The sequence below is a fragment of the Apodemus sylvaticus genome, chromosome 13 (genome assembly GCF_947179515.1).
Source record: "Apodemus sylvaticus chromosome 13, mApoSyl1.1, whole genome shotgun sequence".
NCBI lineage: Eukaryota > Metazoa > Chordata > Mammalia > Rodentia > Muridae > Apodemus > Apodemus sylvaticus.
This window is the reverse complement of record NC_067484.1, coordinates 35,089,025-35,109,356: the sequence shown is the minus strand read 5'-3', so window position 1 is coordinate 35,109,356 and position 20,332 is coordinate 35,089,025. Positions and strand designations below refer to the sequence as shown.

Here is a 20,332-nt window from a genome sequence, read left to right as displayed (position 1 = left end):
GGAATCCTGGTGAGTTCCAGCTCAAATCCTCCATGTCCTTTGTGTGAAGTGTGTAGTGTCTTTGTCTGTAAGATCTTACCTTCAGGTTCTAGAAGACAACCAAGGGCAATGATAATAGCCTATATATGCAAATATTTTGGACTCTATTTATCAACAACCTGACTGGTTTTTGATATCTGGTGCTCAGTTCTTTTGTTAGCTAGTATATTGCTCTCAGGGGAAGCATTATTATCCCACGTGACCTAAATTTATTTAAACTGTGTTTTTTGTATGTGTGTGTGTGTGTATGTGTGTAAACAGTATGTTTAAAATAGACATCAATGTATTAATTATTTTTCTATTCCATGATGGCCAAGACAATTTATAACAGAAAGCAGTGAAGTCAGCTTACGGTTCCAGAGTGTTATATTCCATAGTGAAGGCTCAGAGCAGGAAAACTGAAAGCTCACATTAGGAAACTACAAGCAGAATGCAGAGGGCATGCTGGGTATGAATGAGTCTTTGAAATCTCAAAATCAGCTCTCCCACCCAGCTTAGAAATCTCAGATCCCCAAGTTCAGGTATTCACATCTAGAATACTTTCCCAGTCCTCACTTTCCAAAAATCTTGGGACACCCCAGTGAGAAACCTCTTTCAACAAGGCCACAAAAGGCCTCCTAATCCTTCCTAAACAATTCCAGAAATGGAGGACCAAATATTCAGACATTTGAGCCTTTGTGGGATGTTCTCATTCAAACCACGGTGATAAAATATTTTCCTATGGCTTTTGCAGTCAGTTTGGGGATTGTTTATTCCTCTTCCTCCAGATTCCTCTACAACTATTCTTTCCTCCCCATTAAAGTCTGTCCATTTCCCAAGTCTAAAGAAATTTCCATTTCTTCATTTATAGCTCCTATGTCCTACTAACCACATTTCTAGAAATCCTGCTATGCCCCAACTATAACTGCTTTTATTTTCCTGGTTTCTTTGGTTAGTCCAGATTATAGTCTCATACCTAAAGATTAAGAGCAAAGAACCACAAAATGAGAAAGAATATGTGGTCTTTCTCAGTGTAGGTTACTTCATTCAGTCTATTTTCTAGCTTTACCTATTTACCTGAAAAAATCGTGCTTTCATTTTTTTATGGCTGAATAATAGTCCATTATGCATACATACCAAATTTACATTATCCGTTCATCAGTTGATTGACGTGTATGTTGTTTCTATTTCCTGACTCTTTTGAATAGAACAATGAAGAACATGGCTGCCAAGTGCCTGAGGAGTAGGATAGCCAGTCCTTTGTGTCTATGCCAAGGACTGGGGTAGCTGCACCATACGGTAGATCTACATCTACCGTAGACTCTCTGTTTTTGCATATTCTTTGGACATTCTGGATTCTAGTCCTCTATGAGATATAGACATGCGAGCATGCTCTCCCACCCTATGGGGTTCCTCTTCATTTGCTTGCTTGCTTCTTTTGCTGTCCAGAAGCATTTAATTTTCGTGGATTCTCTCTTGTCAGTTGTTGACCCTAGTCCCTGTGTGGAGCCCAAGTCAGAAAGTCCTTTCCTATACCTGAATCACATAAGCTGCTGCCTAGGTTTCCTTCTAGAAGTTTCAGGGTCTCAGGTTTTACACTGAGGTCATTGATCCATAGTTGACTTGTTTGCAAAGTGATAGCTTATGGGTCTATGCATGTGTGCCTTCAATTTTCCTGGCACCATTTGGTATAATGTAGTCTTTTCTCTCGTGGACATTTTGGCATAATTATGTGCACTTCTGTTTGGACCTTCTATTTTGTCCATTGGTATACATGTCTGTTTTTGTGCTAGTACTGTGATGTTTTTATTACTAGAGCTCTGTAATACAGCTTGGAATATGGTATGGCCATTCCACCAGCATGACTCTTTTTACACATTTACAGCTTTGGATATGTATATATCTGTATATAACTTCTGTGAAAAATCGTGGAGATTTTGATTCAGGTCACATTAGAATTGCACAATGCTTTTGATAGGATGGTCATTTCACATGAATTAATACTGATTCTTTCTACAAGAATGGGAGATATTTCCATTTTCTAGTGTCTTCCTCAATATCTTTTCAGATATTTAAAACTTGCACTATATAATTTTTTTACTTCCACAGATAGATTTATGCCAATCTGAGGAAGTTTGTTATGATTGGCAGTGTTCCTATGATCTCTTTCCTAAAGTATTTGTTATTGGTGTATGAAATGGCTAGTGATTTGTTTTTCTTTGCAAGTTGGTTTTGGATCATTAGCACTTTGTTGAAAGTGTTGATCACTTCGAGAAGCTTCTCAAGGAAGCTTTTCTTTATAATATCATGTCATATGCAAATAAGAATAATTTGACTTCTTCCTTTCCTGTTTTTACCTCTTGAATTTCCTTCTTTTACTGCCCTAGCTAAGTGCTTCAAGGGCTGTGTTGAAAAAGAATGAGGACTGTAGAAACCATCTCTTGTTCTTGATTTTAATGAGATAGCCTTGAGTTTTTCTCCATGTAAAATGATGTTGACGGTGTGTTTGTCATAGCTTTTGTTTATTATTATATTGAGGTGTCTTCTCTTCAGTCCTACTCTCTCTAGAACTTTTATTGTGAATTTGGATTTTGTCAAAGGCTTTTTCTGCATCTATTGAAATGGTCATATGGTTTTTGTATTGTGAAGATTGTTTATATGATTTTTTGACTTATATAAGTGGAATATCTTTGGGTCTCATGGACAGAGCCAACTTGAAGGTGATCTTTCTGATATGTGCATGCGTTCAGCTTGCATTTCACTGGGGGGATTTTTAATCTATGTTGATCAGTGATCTTTTCTTTCTTCTTCCTCCTCCTTTTTCTCTTCTTCCTCCTCTTCCTCCTCCATCTCCTTCTTTTGTTGGATCTTCACCTGTTTTTAATATTACGGCAATACTTACTTCATAGAAAGAAACTTGGAAGTTACTCCTCTGTTCCAATTTTTTTTTAGTAATTTAAGAAATATTAACTATAACTTTTCTTTAAAAGTCTGCTAAAACTGTTGTGAATCCATCTGGCTGGGGCTTTTTTTTAATTGAAAGCTTGTTTTTTATTATTACTGTTTTGATTTCCCATTTGTTGTGGTCGGTTTGATTGTTTCTTGGCTTAACTGTAATGGCTTGTATGAATCTAAAAATTAGCCCATTTCTCCTTAGATTTTAAAGTAATGGAGTATAGGTTTTTAAAGTCTTACCTTACAATTCCTTTGGTGTCCATTGTGAGTTCCTTTGGTGTCCATTGTGAAGTTTTCCTATCATTCTGATCCTATTTATTTGGATCATCACTTTTTGTTTTAACTGAGCCAAGGGCCTATCAATCTTATTTATCTCGTCAAAATGCGAGTTCATAGATTAATTGATTCTTTGTATTGTTTTATTTCTTTCTATTTAATTAACTTTTGCTTTGATCTTTATTTAATTATTCATATTCTACCTTTATATAGCACAAGAATTAAGTATTATCCTAAAAGTACCCTTTTTGAGACAGAATTTTACATTGCTGTTACATGACAAAACTGTTCCTGGGTAAAAACAACACATATCAATTAGCCCCAGATAGTGAACCCATGATGACTAAAGTTTGTATACTACCAAAATCCAACCTGGTGAATCAATGAATTTTACTAGAGTTAATTGCAGTAATATAGGTGAATGGTTTCAGGAGCAGAAATTACTCAAAGTCTGCCTCAACACCAAAGCCTACCTCAGCACTGCTGACAGCTCACAGAATCTGGGAATCTAGAGCACACTGCTTGCAGGCAGCTCAATATCTGGGAGAGCATCCATTTTGAGTTACTCAGTTGCTCTAAACCTTCCAGCTTCTGCCAAACTGGTCTTTTTTTTTAATTAGATATTTCTTTATTTACATTTCAAATGTTGTCCCCTTTCCTGGTCCCCCCGCCCCACATCCCATCCCATAACCCATCTCCCCACCTCCTGTTCCCCAATCAACCCTCTCCCACTTCCATGTCCTGGCATTCCCCTACACTGCTGCATCCAGCCTTCCCAGGACCAGGGACCTCTCCTCCCTTTGATGTCCAACAAGGCCATCCTCTGCTGCCTTTGCATCTGAAGCCATGGGTAACTCCATGTGTACTCTTTGGTTGATGGTTTTGTCCCTGGGAGTTCTGGGGGTACTGGGCGGCTCATACAGTTGTTGCTCCGATGGCATTGCAAACTCCTTCAGCTCCGTGGGTCCTTTCTCTAGCTCTTCCATTGGGGACCCTGTGCTCAGTTCAATGGCTGGCTGAGAGTGACCTTCTCAGTATTTGTCATGCACTAGCAGAGCCTCCCAGGTGACAGCTATATCAGGCTCTTGTCAGCAAGCACTTGTGGCATCCATGATAGTGTCTGGGTTTGTAGCTGTATATGAATCCCTAGGTGGGGTAGTCTCTGGATGGTCTTTCCCTCAGACTTTGCTCCACACTTTGTCTCTGTATTTCCTTCTGTGGGTATTTTGTTCCCCCTTCTAAGAAGGACCAGAATATTCACAGACTGGTCTTAGAGTCTTCTTTATAGCTATCTTGTCTGAGAATGACTCTCAGTTATCTTTACAGTTAACATTTGAGAAGGAGAAGCCTAGTCAATCTGGTTACAGTCTTTACTGCTTACACTTGAGAAGGAGTCAAGTTTCAGTGACTTCCTAAAACTGTTTTTGTTTGCCTACAATCTGTCTTAAAGCCCTCCCGCAGAATGGATTATTTCAATTCCCGAGGAAAATGCTACCCAGCCTGCAGGTTGGCCTTAAAGAGTGACCAATGGTGACCTTGAATTTCTGATTTTTGCCCCTGATTCCTACACTCAGGGATTACTCATGAGTACCATTGTACCTGGCTAAGATTAACCTTTATGTTGCTCAGAACGGGTTTTCAGCGTAAACGTAATGACAATTATCATGTTTGCAATCACTAAAATTATACAAACTGTCCTTTGCAGCTCATATATACTTATTTTTGACAGACCACAGCTCAAAAAGTAGCTTAACCTTTTTTTTTATCATTTCTTGACATGTACACATTCTCAATAAGTCAAAAAAATCAAACATTTCACAATTTAGTGAGAGCAGAGATTTAAACCCAGTGCTGTGTCTCTTTGGAATATCACTGGTCCCTGAAACCATAAAGCTGACCCTACCAAAAGCTTAACAAGAAGTAGTTTCTCAGAAAATACAGGGCCTGTTGAAAGCATACCAGGAAAGCATTGAAGGCAACTTCCAAAGACATCTACTTACCTTGTCAAAACCTGGGGCTTAGTACAATTTAGAACTCACTGCAGAATATGTACACCATTCAGAAGTTTTTTAATGAAATGGGTGAAAATTATTTCCAAGATAACCACTTTTGGACCAATAGACTAACTAGATAAACCCCATTCTTTTCACTGTGGTGTAGAACATGTTGCTGCCTCTGACTTGCTGGTTGCTGGAAGGTGACCTTTGACACAGAGCCCCCAAACACCCCAATATAACATGATAGATGCAGATGCTTGAATTTGGTATACCATGGCTTCAATCACATGCAATTTGCCATTTAGTGTCAACATGACCTGGAACATGTCACTAAACGTTTCTGGGTTTGTTTTCTCATCTGTAAAATCAGGATAGTAGACCCTTCTCAAAATGACTTTGTAACATTTCACATGTATAGAGCTTAGCCTAGTCCCGGCTAAGTCCTCTTGTATAGAAAGCATTCAATAAACAGGGGAGAGGGAATCATTATAATTGTATATGCAACAAAACACCTGTGTCTAATTCTCTGATAAGTGTCTCCAAGGAATGAGTTAATAAGTATTGCTCCTTAAATAGGAAATGTGGCATTTCCTCTGCTAAACTAAAAGCCAGAAATTAATTAAATATAGTTCTACTTAAAAGTAATTGTTTAACCAACCTGAGATAAAATTTAGCCACTGAGTACACCATGCCCTGTGCTGAACAATTGTGTATATTTTATTGAATGTCTTCTGGCTTCTCAATCACCTGTTGGCATTTCTTTGACCTGATATGAAGCATGCCAATCATTTCAAGCAAGCTGAGCACCTTCTGTGTATATTAGTTCTTCCTTGTTTGCATTGCAAGCATGCTTACCCTCAAGGTCCCAGAGTTCTGGGTAGCAACCTTCTGAGATTGATATCAACAATGAAGAAGAGTTGTATACGGCATTTGTGTGCAGGGTAAGCCCAAGACAATTATCATCTTGGGCATCTTCAAGTTTCCAAAGTGAAGGAAGCATTCAAGGGCAAAATGGACCCAGCTTGGCATGGTCCCCTGGTTTTGAATCCTGACTGCACATTAGAGATCCTGAGAGCTTTGAAAACCTACCTGGATTTGTATGTGCAAGATGCTAGCATGACTGACCTTGGGCAGCAGTGGAGGGAGGCAAAAATCTAAAGCTTTTAAGAGTTCTAACATGCAGTAGGCTGGAAAACCACTTGTGAACTACAGAAATCAGGAGGAATTGTTATCTTTTATTGATCACCAATCAGCCATTATTCTGCCTCCACACCAGTAAAATGAAGAAGTGGAATTAGATAATACCCTAAGATCAGGCCTAGATCCATTTCTTAGGTACTGAGATAATAATATGCATTTAAACTATCAGGTCTCAATGGTACAATTCTGCTTACCAGGGGAATGGCAACATGCATGTGTTCTAGCTGGGGTTTGCTATAGACAGTTCTTGGGCAGAGGTTAGGAATGATGCTAAACTTTTCACAGCACACAGGGAAGCCCCCTGTAGAAAGAACTCTATGGCTCTGAAGTGCTAGATAATCCTGAAATCAAATTTGCTTTAAACTTTGGGATTCACAACAGAGAAACTTCTTGTCCTTGCCAGGAGACAGCTGGAGAGTTCTTGAATAATGCTAGAGGTACAGCACCTGCAGTGATGACATTTCTCAACCCATGTGGTCTCAAGACAAGGAGAAAGAAGCCTTGTGGAGGGTGACTGAGATTTCTTCTGGGAAGAATCCTGCATGTCTGTGGTTAGGTGTTGGCAACCACCTTGCAGATAAGCTTCCTACAAGGCAGGCTCTATGCACTTGTTCTCTTACACCATGTTCTTGGCAAGGACACAGCCCTCTCAATTTAGTCAGAGCAGCTGCTCAGGAAGGGATTGCCTCCAAAGCACACTATGAAACTAGAGTCTCGTGTAAATGTGTGCTTAGCCCACAGGAGAATGGTATAGGTCTCTGATCCATTGAATTGATAAAAGCTTCATCTTATGCAAGGACTTGACAAACTAGAATGTTCCCCAAACAAGGCAGATATTTTTCCTATAGAATAATTCATTGTGTAGGAAGAACAGAGGAAGGAACAGAGAATTATGTGTACAGAGTAAAAGATTCAGCTCATAAGCTTTGTTTTTGTATATTTAAGGGACTAGTATGGTGAAAGGGTACATTTGAATTGTTCTTAATGGTTTGCGGTTTTATGACTATGTGTTACAGCATAGTGTGGAATGGATAGCCTTGCTTAGAGTGCTCCTGTAAAGCAGAAGGAAACAACTGGATGACCACTTAGCAATGTCCGCTGAGGGTCAAGTCACTGAAACCACCACATGATCATTTGTCAGAGTTTTTGAGGAGATGAGTGAGATAGTCTCAGACCATTTTCTTCCTACCGTACAGTGAAATGCAGGAAAAATCACAGTCCACTTCAGCTGTCGTGCCCAGCTCGTGCTGGAGAAGTGCTAAAGAAACTTTGAGTAAGTAGAGATGTGTTGCTGGTGATGGTCCATTCCAGGAGCGCTTTTGTTTTTCCTCAGTGATCATTCTTTTTTTTTTTATTCGATATAATTTATTTACATTTCAAATGATTTCCCCTTTTCTAGCCCCCCCACTCCCCGATAGTCCCTTCTCTTCCTCTGTCCTCCCTCCCACCCCTTCCCACTTCCCCGTTCTGGTTTTGCCGAATACTGTTTCACTGAGTCTTTCCAGAACCAGGGGCCACTCCTCCTTTCTTCTTGTATCTCATTTGATGTGTGGATTATGTTTTGGGTATTCCAGTTTTCTAGGTTAATAACCACTTATTAGTGAGTGCATACCATGATTCACCTTTTGAGTCTGGGTTACCTCACTTAGTATGATGTTCTCTAGCTCCATCCTTTTGCCTAAGAATTTCATGAATTCATTGTTTCTAATGGCTGAATAGTACTCCATTGTGTAGATATACCACATTTTTTGCATCCACTCTTCTGTTGAGGGATACCTGGGTTCTTTCCAGCATCTGGCAATTATAAATAGGGCTGCTATGAACATAGTAGAGCATGTATCCTTATTACATGGTGGGGAATCCTCTGGGTATATGCCCAGGAGTGGTATAGCAGGATCTTCTGGAAGTGAGGTGCCCAGTTTTCGGAGGAACCGCCAGACTGATTTCCAGAGTGGTTGTACCAATTTGCAACCCCACCAGCAGTGGAGGAGTGTTCCTCTTTCTCCGCACCCTCTCCAACACCTGCTGTCTCCTGAATTTTTAATCATTCTTGTGGTATGAAAAAGAACATGCATACTTTTCTCAGGAATTCATTCCTGAGTTCAATAAAACTATTGGATGCCTGAGATGGCTTTGGAGGAAAGCCTTGGTCAAGTCCACAGATCTGGAGACATTTCTTCACCTCTTCATCTTCGTGTCTCTCATCAGCTGGCTACCAGCTAATATGTAATGGTTTATGTGCAAATCATTGAGCTAAAGGCACTGTATGTATTGTCATATTGAGTTCTTAATCATCTCTGGGTAGGGTTTACTACTTCCATCAAAGAGATTAACTGATGACATTCTTGAAACTAAGCCATTGGGGGACATTCAGCATCCAACCTATGTCACCATACAGGAGAGAATCTCTTCTTCAAAGCTTGGCTGTCTGGATAAACTCCCAACACATGATAATCTTGGTATTATTGAAGGCTAGGAATCCTACAGTTTGAACAGCCCTCATGGTTGCAAAGTTTGGTTGAATTTTACTTGCCTGTATCGTAGCATAATATAAGACATGAATCTTGTGGGTGGAAATGGTTCTAGAATTCAGACTTAGTGGTTTGCAAGTTTGTTTTTCAGGTTTACAACCATTTTGCTCAAATCCATTCTTATTCAAAAGTGTGGCAATGCAAAACAAAGCCGTGGATTAAAGGAGGTGTTAGTATAGATATATGTACATAACCATGGCTCTCCCAGAATGGAGTTTGATAAAGTCCTAAAAAATCTTACATGAGATATGCTGCTGAGCTTAGTGTGTTATAGACAAGAAAATAGGAGACTCAGAACATTAGGAGTCAATAGTGGAATAAAGAATGATCAGATCTCAGGTTCAGAACTCAGGGGCAATTTCTCTCTAACTTTTTGGTTCATCTATTCATTCACCATCTTGCTATGACATTTCTAGTAGAGTTACAAGCAACATCCTAGTAGGTAGAGAATTGGCAGAGATCCACAAAGACAACCTACCTTCTAGAAAGGTGTCTTGGTGTTCATAGTTTCTCACTTACTTCTGATGGTTCCACTTTTGCTCCTGGATGCCACACACAAAACTAAAACAAGGTACTTATCCTGGGAAGCCTCTGTATTCAATACAGTGTTTTCACAACTTTCCAAAGAGTTGGAACTTAAAGCTCATCCTACATTTTGGCAATCTTAGGAGATTTTTCTCCTGACCACACAGTAAATTATATAGGTTTTATTTCTGCCTTTTTTCCACTTTTTGAACAATAAATAATATAGCTTAGAAAGAGACTCTTGTTTTTCATATTATCATCTGGATGATAGGTCATTCAGACATGTAAGATTTAAACTGCACATGCTAGGTGGATTGGGCTGTGATAGAACAAGTTTAAGTTGTTCAGTGTGACTTGCAGTGAGCTGAAGGTGGAAAGGCACAAAAGCCCCACTAGGCCTGACACAATCTTGTTTTCTTGCTTATTTCTCACATGTCAGCCACGTTCCTCTTCCTGTGGTTGGTGTATAATCTTGGTGGGTTTCCTCTAAATCATCCGTAGGTTTTCCTCCCACCAGTCCACTTGGGCTACCTTGACTGTTGTCTCAGTTTCCTTCCCAGCACAACATTAAGTTTTCCTCCAAGCACAGTTCCGATATGAGCTCTTTAAACTTTTCTGATCCCCAGCTCCTGATCTCTGATCAATAATTAATTACTTTTTCTCCCTGAAGGCTCTCTTCCGGTTGCTTCTCCTTTCCTGTGGAAGCTCAGAATATCCAGGGATCTTATTTGTGTGCCTTTTACACCTTTACTTACCTGCCCTACTTCTCATAAGCAATGTCTAGGGGTTTAGGGATCTGTTGGGAGACAGTTCACACGTAGTGATGCTGGTTGGGTGAGGCTCTCCAGTTCTACCTGGGTCTAGTTAGAAGGCCTCATTCTTTTGCCAAATAAATGAAGATCAATGTGCTATAATTCGTCAATGATTATGTGAGGCACCCATATTTATCTAGTACAATAAAGACAGCAAATGAGGGTTCTTTTTTCCCCCTAGAAATCTCAACTTTAAACACATGTTCTTCTAGGTACATTTAGATTTTTCTATTTGAAATGGTTCAGCAAAAACCAAAACAAACAACAAAAAACAAACACAGGCATATCTTGACCTCCACAGACTCAGACATCTAGTTCCTTTGCAATTTATAGATCATGATAGCAATGCTAGTGATGTTATTTATCTTTGCTTCTTCATGCTCACCACCACTTCCCAGTTGGAGTCCCCATTGTTCCTAATGCCCTCTAAGTAAGAGAAAAAAAATAAATGAATAAACAAACAAGCAAACTGGCAATAAATGCTGTTAAGAATTCGGGGAAAGGAGAACCCTTATTTACTGTTTTGTGAGCTTGCAAACTGACACAGATACCACGGAAATCATTGTGAAGAATTCTCAGAAAATTAAAAAGCAGACCTTCCATATTACCCAGCTATGCCACTTTTTGCTACACACCCAAAGGAACCAATATCATACTACCGAGATACTTGCTTCAACATGTGTGTCACCTTTCTGTTTACAATAGCAAGGAAACGAAAACAACCTAAGTGTGGTACATATGCACAACGGGATTCTGTTCAGCTGTAAAAACAAATCTTGACAATTTGATGCTAAATGGATGGAACTGAAAAAATATTATATTGAGTAATGTAACATAGACCCAGAAATTCAAATGCCCCATGTTCTCTCTTATTTGTAGCTTTGGGCTCTGAATATTTAATTTGAGTATATAACCAAAGTATGAGGAAATAATCAAAATATCAGTATATAATCAAAGAAATCAGAAAAATAGAATGGTACTATTGGTAGGGATGTTTCTATAAAGGGAGATAATAGGAGATTAAGTAGGTTTTCATTATTATTGCTTTTTTAATTATTGTGTTTCCTTACAACTTATTTGTTTTGCTCTCCCATCTGCATGACTTGGCCACTAAGCCTTTTTCTTTGTCATAAAAACAATGAATGTCCCTTCTCAGCTTTTCTCACAGGGATATTTTGTACTCATTTTACTGCTTCCATTCTAACCACGTTTAGAGCATCACTGACTGCTTCAGACATCCAACTCTGTCTCTGTGACTCATATTTTCTCTTTACTCCCCACAAGACTGCATTACCAAGCTGTCTCATAGGTATTAATAGAAGAGTTTAGTAATCACTTGTTCCAAGAACCTCATACTCTAGAGTATGTAAAAATCAGTTGCCAGCAGTGCAAAATTCTTCTTTCTCACCTAAACTCTGCCCTCCACTGTCAGAGGGCTGGTGGGAACCCCTGAATTCTCTTTGTTGCTTGTACATTATCATCATACACACAGTTGGAAGCCTTTGTGATAGATGACTTAAGTAGCATTACATTTCGCCATTACTCTCCTTCTCCTCCCCTTTTATAACTACTATAAATCTATTTACTAACTGTTAATATCAAGCTTCATCACAAAGTTCTTTCTACCACAAAAATGACTCCATGCTCCCCAATGGAGAGAACTTTATTTTGAGAAAGAGCATGAAAGGCAGAATTAGGAAGAAGTTTTGATTTATGGCATGGAATCCACAGTTAACTACTTGTATTACTTACTTTTCTGTTGCTGTAATAAAAAACCATCACCAAGACAAATTATAAAAGGAACGGTTTATTTGGGGCTTATGGACTCAAAGGGAGAAGAGTCCACCACCATCATGGGAAGGAGCATGCAGTCTTTGATCCATCAACACAACAGGAGAGAGAGACAACTAAGCATGGTGTGAGACTTTGGAAACTACTAAGTCCACCTCCAGTGACACACTTCCTCCGGCAAGAGAACACCTTCTAATCTTCCCTGGAGAGCCTCCAACCACAGAACAATTATTTAAACACATGAGCATATGAGGGCCTTTTCATTCCAACTACATTCTACTCCCATCCGTAAGGTCATGACCATATCATAAGGCAAAATGTATTTACTCTGATTTCAAAAGCCCCCACCCCCCACCTCAACACTATTTTAAAGTTCAAAGTCTCTTCTGAGATGTCTGGCAATCTTTTAATTTATTAACCCCTGTAAAATCAAAAAGCAAATTTCATACTTCCAGCATACATATGATCATTCCTAAAGAAAAACAGGGGGCGTAGTATAGAAATGCTGGACCAGAGACTAAACAACATGAAGGAAAATAGATCTAGTGTCAAGGGGATTCAATCCCTATGGCTTTGCTGCCTGTCAAATATATTGCATCCTCGGGCTGGTCCTACTCCCTGTTTGCAGGTCTCCTTAGCAGATATCCCATGGCTCTAGAACCTCTAATATATTGGTGTCTCCAATGCTTTGAATTCTCCAGGCTTCATCTTCTATGGCCTCTTACCCTCTCTGAGCTTCCATTCAGGGATTGCTCTGCCACACATTACCTGGCTTCAGTGGTCACAGCGGAAGATTCCATAACTCTTTTATTTGAGTATCCTCTGTGACTCTAAAACCAGATCCATGTGGGCATCTGCCACATTTGGCTGCTCACTTGGGATGAACCCTGGCCAGAAGTAGAAAATTCCTTCAACCCCGTTCTTTCACAAGTCTTGGCTTTGTTATTACATTTCCTGGTGCTCTTTTTCTCTTCAAACTGTGAATTTTGCATCTCACTTGGCCTACTGTTCTCTTTCATTGCAGATCTACACAAGAGTGATTACTATTACACATGCAGTGAAGTCAGCATTAGACTGTCTTGAAGCCTCTTCCAAACTGTAAATTAGTTCATTATTTTTCAATTCAGCCCCAGGGAAATTATTGGGACAAGGGCAAAACAGAAGCTAAAATATCATAGTAATGGTCTCTACCCCAGTTGTTGTTAAAGTTCTTGCTTCCCGGTAAGACCTCCTGAGCTGGACTTCCATAATCCATATAGTTCCTAGCACTGTCTTCCAGGCTCCTATTAGGATGCCTCATTAAAGCCTGAAACTCAACCACTTTCCTAATCCAAAGTCCCAAAGTCTTGCATAATCTTCCAAACTTGTCATGGTCAGATCTGTCGGAGCAATAGCCCCCATGAAATACTAGTTTCTGTAGTAGCTACTTTTCTTTTGCTGTGATAAACCACCATGACCGAGGTAGCTTATAGAAAGGAAAGTTTTGGTGTGACTTACCTCTAGGGTCCATCACCATTGTGCAGGGAGCACAGTAGCAGGCAGGCAGGACTGGCATTAGAGCTGAAGCTGAGAGCTCACATCCTCATCCACAAAAAGAAAGTAGAAAAAGCTAACTTGAAAGGGTATGAGTCTTTTGAAATCTGAAAGCATGTTCCCAGTGACATACTTCTTCCAATAAGTGTACACCTCCTAAGCCTCCACAAACAGCCACCAAGTGGAGAGCAAACATTCAAACCCATGACCCTATGGAGAACATGCCAATCAAACCTCCACACCATCCATCAATCCATATCTACTTTATATTTCCCTCCTCCTATTAAGTGGAAAGAAATACTCTGTACATCCCTTTCATATAGATTTGTGCTGAAGATTAAACATGGAGGAAGATGAAAATGTGCCATCCATTGTAAAGAGGCTCTGCCAGTTCATAAAGCAAAACCCTGCACTTTCAAACCGATCTGCTAGAATACTGGAGAATAATTATTTTTAATGATGTTTTGGGTCATGGATGTTTGCATAGCTCTGGCCATGTTCTTGGCCATGTCTGTGTTTGAGGACAGTCAGTTATGCCCTCACTGTATTTTGAACCCTACCTTACACCCTTCTACTTAGGTACACTTAACAGCTTTGGAGAGTGAATTTGCGACTCAGAAATTGATGACTTTTTGATTCTTTGACACAAAAGCAAAATTACCTTCCCTGGGTTTCCAGAAAATCCTCTTTCCTCTAAGTGGAATATAAAGTATCAAATGCTAACAATAGGATATTAAAAGCCAAATTTGAAGCAATTACCCACAGCTTTGCAGAACAGTCCCACGCACAACTGCTACCCAATCAAAAGGCCCATGTCTGTCACCCACTTTCCCTGCTACTCATGGAATCAGAATGTCAGGACTGCAAAGGATCTTATGGATTATTGTCCTCCTACTCACTTAACAAATGGGGGAAATGAGGCACAGAACTAAGTCTGTGCTGTTGGGTACATACACCGGCACACTAACACCACATTAGAACTCCCTGCGTTCTGTTTGCTGTTCTTATTGTTGCATTTGCTGTTACTCCTGCTCCTGACATTAACTGGCAGCAAAGTGGGTTCCTGGGATGGCAAAGCAGTGCACACTCAGTGTTATCTTTTATACCACATGCCATCTCTTCTAGTGTAATATAATCTTCCATACATTTTTATCATGTGTAAAAACTTTCAGGAAATTTGCACTAAAGTATTAACTGTTAATTGTGCTGGTATAATCATATAAGTTGAGATTATTCCAAGCCAGTGAAATCATCATACCACCACCGCTTTCCTGTTCTAAAGTCCCCTACTGCCTTCACTATTATGGAGAGGAAATGGTTGTATCTTCCATGGAGTTAGAGGCTCAGTCATTATGAAGGTTTAATCAATGGCAGATGAGCAATCCTTTCTTCCTTCTTTTCTTCCTCATATTCATATTTTAAAAATCTTTGTAGCTATATCAACAGATGAGATAAATAAAAATGTAGGGTAATGATGCCAGGGCATATGTTGAGTCATCTAAATATTAATGGCATTTGAAAAATATGGGAGGATATATAACCAAGAATGAATCTGAATCCCAAGTGTGTTCAGAGAAAGTGGCCCTCTCAGAAATAGTTTTATGTTACGATTTTGGGAAGAATGGGTGCATATTCTCTACAATAAGAGAATACAGTAACTGAAAAGAAAAGAACATTGTGGGGACATTGCCATTTAGATTCATGAAAAGACATACATATCTCCAAGCAAAGTATACAAGATATCATGGCTTGAAAGTTGACTGATGATATCCCCAAGTGGCTCTCTGGCAATACAAGTGAAACAGCAGAAGTTTTACAAGAAAGACTCTAGAAACTGCAAATGTGTGGCATAAAGTAGACTTCACTAGAATTCTAAGACATTTATTGTACAAAGGAACAAAAATAACTCAATGCAAGATGTGATCATAGTTTAATAGAATAGTTTTTAGTTAAACACTTTAATATATCACCAGGAAAGTCATGATAGGATGAGGCCCTGCTTAAGCATGTTGAAGTTTATGTGTTTATAGCATGGTGCACTGTTATACTTTGTTCTGCCCTGCTGTGTACTTTTCCCTGAGCTGAAAACTTAAAATTCAGATAACATTAAGCTGAAATGAGTAGGTACTGCCAACTACCTAGATTGAAAATCATTTGAAATGTTGAAATTTTTATAGCATGAACTCAAGTGGCAAAACTTTTACCAAGCCCATAAGATAGAGTTTAACTGAGATAAATTTCTCCATTTTAGCTCAAATACACAGCAATATATAATAATATAATAACATAATTATTAACTAGAATAAACTCATCACAACTTCAAGTATAGATACCACCTTAGAGCAAAAGGATGTAAAAAAAAAAAAGTTTTCTAGCAAGCAGGATCAGCAAGGAGCTGGCATTGCTATTCTAATAGCTGGAGAAATGGACTTCAGCAAAAGTTCATCAGAAGAGACCAATGATACTAATTCTAATTAATGCAATTACTAACTAAGAGGACATTACACACATATATGGCAAACTGCAAACTCTTGACTCACTCAATTTTATAAAAAGCAGCCTACTGTAAAGGTAAAAATCAACTCCAAAACAGCAATAATGGATTATTTTGATACCCTTTTTTCTCTAGGTCATCTGGACAAAAGTTAACAGAGAAACATAAGAATTAAATAATAGCAAACATCAAACATCTCTAATAGATAGCTACAGAATATTCTACCCAAACAACAAAGGATATACTTTCTACTCAATGGCCTGTGGAAGATTTTATACACTAGATGACATGATTGGGACACAAAACAAATCTCAAAAAATACATTTAAAACTGGAGTAATGTTATGTGGTCTATATCACCACAATGCAATAAAGCTGGAAATCCAAAGGATAAGAATCTCTAGAAATTCCATGCAGCTGTGGATATTTTTATAAAGTCAGAAAGAGAACAAATAAATGATTTACTTATGCAATTCAAGAATTTGGAAAACAAGAATGAACCAAACCTACATCCAGTAAATGGTAAATTTAAAAACATGACAGAAATTAATAAAGCAGAAACAGATCAATACAAGGAATTAACAATTCTGAATTGGTTCTCTGAAAAGATAAAATTGACAGTGAACCAAAGAAGGAAAAGATGACTCAAAACCACAGAATTAAAGATAAACACTTCACTAAACATCAAAGAAATTTAGAATATTATAAGGTAATACTTTAAAAACCTATATTCCATTAAGTTAGAAAACTTAAAAGAAACAGATAAATGTCTAGATTTTTGTAGCATAGAATTGAAACCAAGAAGGTATCAGCAACTTAAACAGAACCATAATGAGCAAGAAGATTAAAACAGTAATGCAAGATCTCATATTACAAAGCCCAAATTCTGATTGATTCACAGCAGACTTCTACCAGACTTTCAATAAAGAACTACAACTAATATTTATCAAATTAAAAGAAAGTACTTCAAAATACTTTCTGTTATAACCCCAAAACCTATAAGCCAATATTTCTGATGAACATGGATAGAAAAAACTCTCAATAAAATATTTTCAGAGCAAATACAGGTATATATGAAAAAAGATTATCCATCACAATCAAGTTGGCTTCATCCCAGAGATACAACTATAACTCAACATACAGAAATCAATAAATGCGATCTTATGCATTAACATTACAAAAATCACATGAACATCCTGATAGCTGCAGAAAAGAACTTAGACAAAATCCAACATGCCTTCATAAGAGGCAGATGCTCACAGCCAACCATTGGACTGAGCATGGAGTCCCCACTGGAGGAGTTAGAGAAAGGACTGAAGGAGCTGAAGGGGTTTGCAACCCCTTAGGAAGAACAACAATATCACCCAACCAGACCCCCCAGGGCTCCCAGGGACTAAGCCACCAACCAAAGAGTACACATGGCTACAGCTACATATGTAGCAGAGGACGGCCTTGTCAGGCATCAATGAGAGGAGAGGTCCTTGGTCCTATGAAGGCTTGATAGATGCCCCAGTGTGGGTAATCGAGGACGGGGAGGTGGGAGTAGGTGGGTGGGTGGTGGAACACCCTCATAGAAGCAGGATTGGGGGAAGGATGGGATAGAGGGTTCCCAGAAGGGGGGAGAAAACCAGGAAAGGGGATAACCTTTGAAATATAAATAAAGAAAATATTCAAGAGAGAGAGAGAGAGAGAGAGAGAGAGAGAGAGAGAGAGAGAGAGAGAGAGAGAAAGTCCTAGAGATGATTGAATTGGAGGAAACATACCTCAACATAAGAAAATCTGTATATGGAAAACATATAGCCAATAGGATCCTATCTGGCAAATAACTCAAAGCTATCCTCTTAAAGTCAGGAATAAGAGAGGGCTTCCACCATTCCCACTTCTTTTTAACACAACACTTGAAGCACTAGCTAGAGCAATATGAGAAGAGAAAGAAGTTAAAGGGATAAAATCAGGAAATGTGTGTGTGTGTGTGTGTTAATAACACAGTCAATAGTGTAAAGGGAGAAGCTAATAACTAAAATGTGATTCCCTAATTGTTTCTTGATTATGTCAATAAAGATGGCAGAAGCCAGTCATTGGGTGAAGGAAGAGGTGGGATTTCCGGGTCCCAAGGGGAAGAGGAGGGAAAGAGAGAAAGGACTTTTCAGCCAGGCTTTGGAGAGAGGAACATGAGCCTTGTAAGGTGTGGGAACTGATGGAGGCCTCCACCTCCAGCAGAATTTAATACAGGATAGCTGATGAGTTTAGAGCAATAGATTCTTCATCCCCCCAGCTGTGTTATCTGGCTGGTTTTAAAGTATTAAGGCTGTCTGGTGTTTTCCATCCATGGGGACTCAGGTGGGCAAGAGAAAGGGCATAGCCTCCTCTTGTTAGGGCGGTTGTTAGAGCATTGGTGAGCTAGCTGCCGGGTGGTTGGTTGGTGTAGAGTGATTGCAGCTCCTGGCATTTATGGGAAAAGCATAGCTGCTGGATACTGGGCAAGGAACAGGCATGGGTTTTAAAAACTACTCGCTGTCTTGTATCGCTCCTCAAACTTGACCTCGTCCTCCCGCCTGGCCTTGCATTTCAAAGCTGGGTCCCCAAATGGTTTTTCCAGAAGCTTCACTTTTAGGTATATTTTTGTTTTCATCATTAAGAATTAAAAAACAAAAAAACAAAAAAAAAAAAAACAAAAAAACAAAAAAACCTACTTGCAGTAGTGTATTAGCATTGATAGGAATGAGATCACTGTGAGTGCATTCACGTAAGCAAACTAATCATTTTGTCTGTATATGGGGCTGCTTTTTGTGCTTGAAGAGCAGGGCTCCTTTCAACTGCCTTATTTTAAGAGGCTTCACGAGAACATGTATTTTGTTCATAGGACAGTGCTCATTGTGGAATATGATCTGGAAGATATAACATACAATAAGCTATTGGGCTGGGGAAGAGAAAACTTGAGATATCCCATCAGGAGAGATTAGGATTTTGGGTGGGTCTGGAATGCATAGCAGGTCTGCTGGGCAGAAATGTTAGGAGGATAAATTTGGGCTGAACATTAATTATTTTTAAATAGTTAGTGTTGTCCAGGAATAATGTTGGCTGGTTGATTGTCGGGAACTCTTGGTTTGGAGGTTAAGCTTCAGCCCATGTGCATGGTGCATGGTGCATGGAGGCACGTGCTCTGCCTGGGCCTTCTCATCATCTCTTGACCCCATTCCAGTGCTTCAGCCTTTCTTCTTCTCCTCCAGGGATGCAGTGGAATGTGGTGGCCAGTGGGAGAGTCGGTGTCACCTTACAGCAACTTCTCCTGTGGTGGCTGCTCAGCCCAGTGATACTTAGGCCCCTGGGACAATGACCTAGAAGACAGCTGTGGTTTGAAACGAAGCCAGTCCTAAGCTGCTACTTGTGTGTCTGTGGCTGCCACGGGCACTCTCTTCTCCAAGACTTTCCAAGAGCACAAGACAATCCACACTGGACTTTCCCACCAGGATTCCAGCAGGGTGGTATTTGAGGAAGTCACGGGAGAGAAGCGCTTCCTCCTTCGCTTTCTGTTTCTCAACAATCCTTCTTCCTGGAGTCTCCACTCTTGCTTGGTGGTCTCTGAAGTCCATGACCTAGTCCCCCTTGCTGTTTCCAGTCTGTCTTGTAGACATTTACTGTGTTTGATTTTCAGTTTCCAAACACGCCTTCTTTGAAGTGTCACCTTACAGATATTGTTAAAACATGTGCCTGTCTTGATCACATGTCTTGCTTGGTCACATCTACCATAGCCATGTTCAGACACTACACCCTCTTCTTTGTTCTCTTCTCTGCTGGGCATTGTACACTTTCTTCCCTTTGTCTAGGTGTAGCCATGTGTCCTCTTGGCCAGCCCTGTGTCAGTCATGGAGCTCTGTTTGCTTTTCCTTGTGTTTAGTGTTAATGTTCTCTTCAGGACCAGCTCCATTCATTTGCCATTGGAGACACAGATGGGTCAGTGAGAAATGGTCTCTGCAGAAACCCTGGAGGGAAGCCAAAGGTAGCTTCCCCCACTGCCAGGACGAGATCTATCTCACCTGAGAGAGTTTACTGTCTGTTCAGCTTAGATAGAACACCTAAAGAGCCTTAGGCAGGGCGGGTGTCATCACAGGCATCTATTAAGAGATGTTTGGACTTTTCTATGAGCTTGTGGTGAAATACACAGTAGCAGCTCGAAACCTCAGAATATGGCTTTGCTGCT

At 39.6% G+C, this 20,332-nt stretch overlaps 1 protein-coding gene across 1 annotated transcript in view; it reads left to right on the top strand.

Moving 5' to 3' along the window:
* Positions 1 to 19,452, top strand: part of Htr4 (5-hydroxytryptamine receptor 4) — a 64,144-nt gene extending 44,692 nt beyond the window's left edge. Inside the window, exon 6 of the mRNA XM_052155286.1 lies at positions 19,362 to 19,452. Within this exon, the coding sequence (XP_052011246.1) occupies positions 19,362 to 19,452 (91 nt within the window). The remainder of the gene's footprint in view (positions 1 to 19,361) is intronic.
* Positions 19,453 to 20,332: the final 880 nt, after the last annotated feature.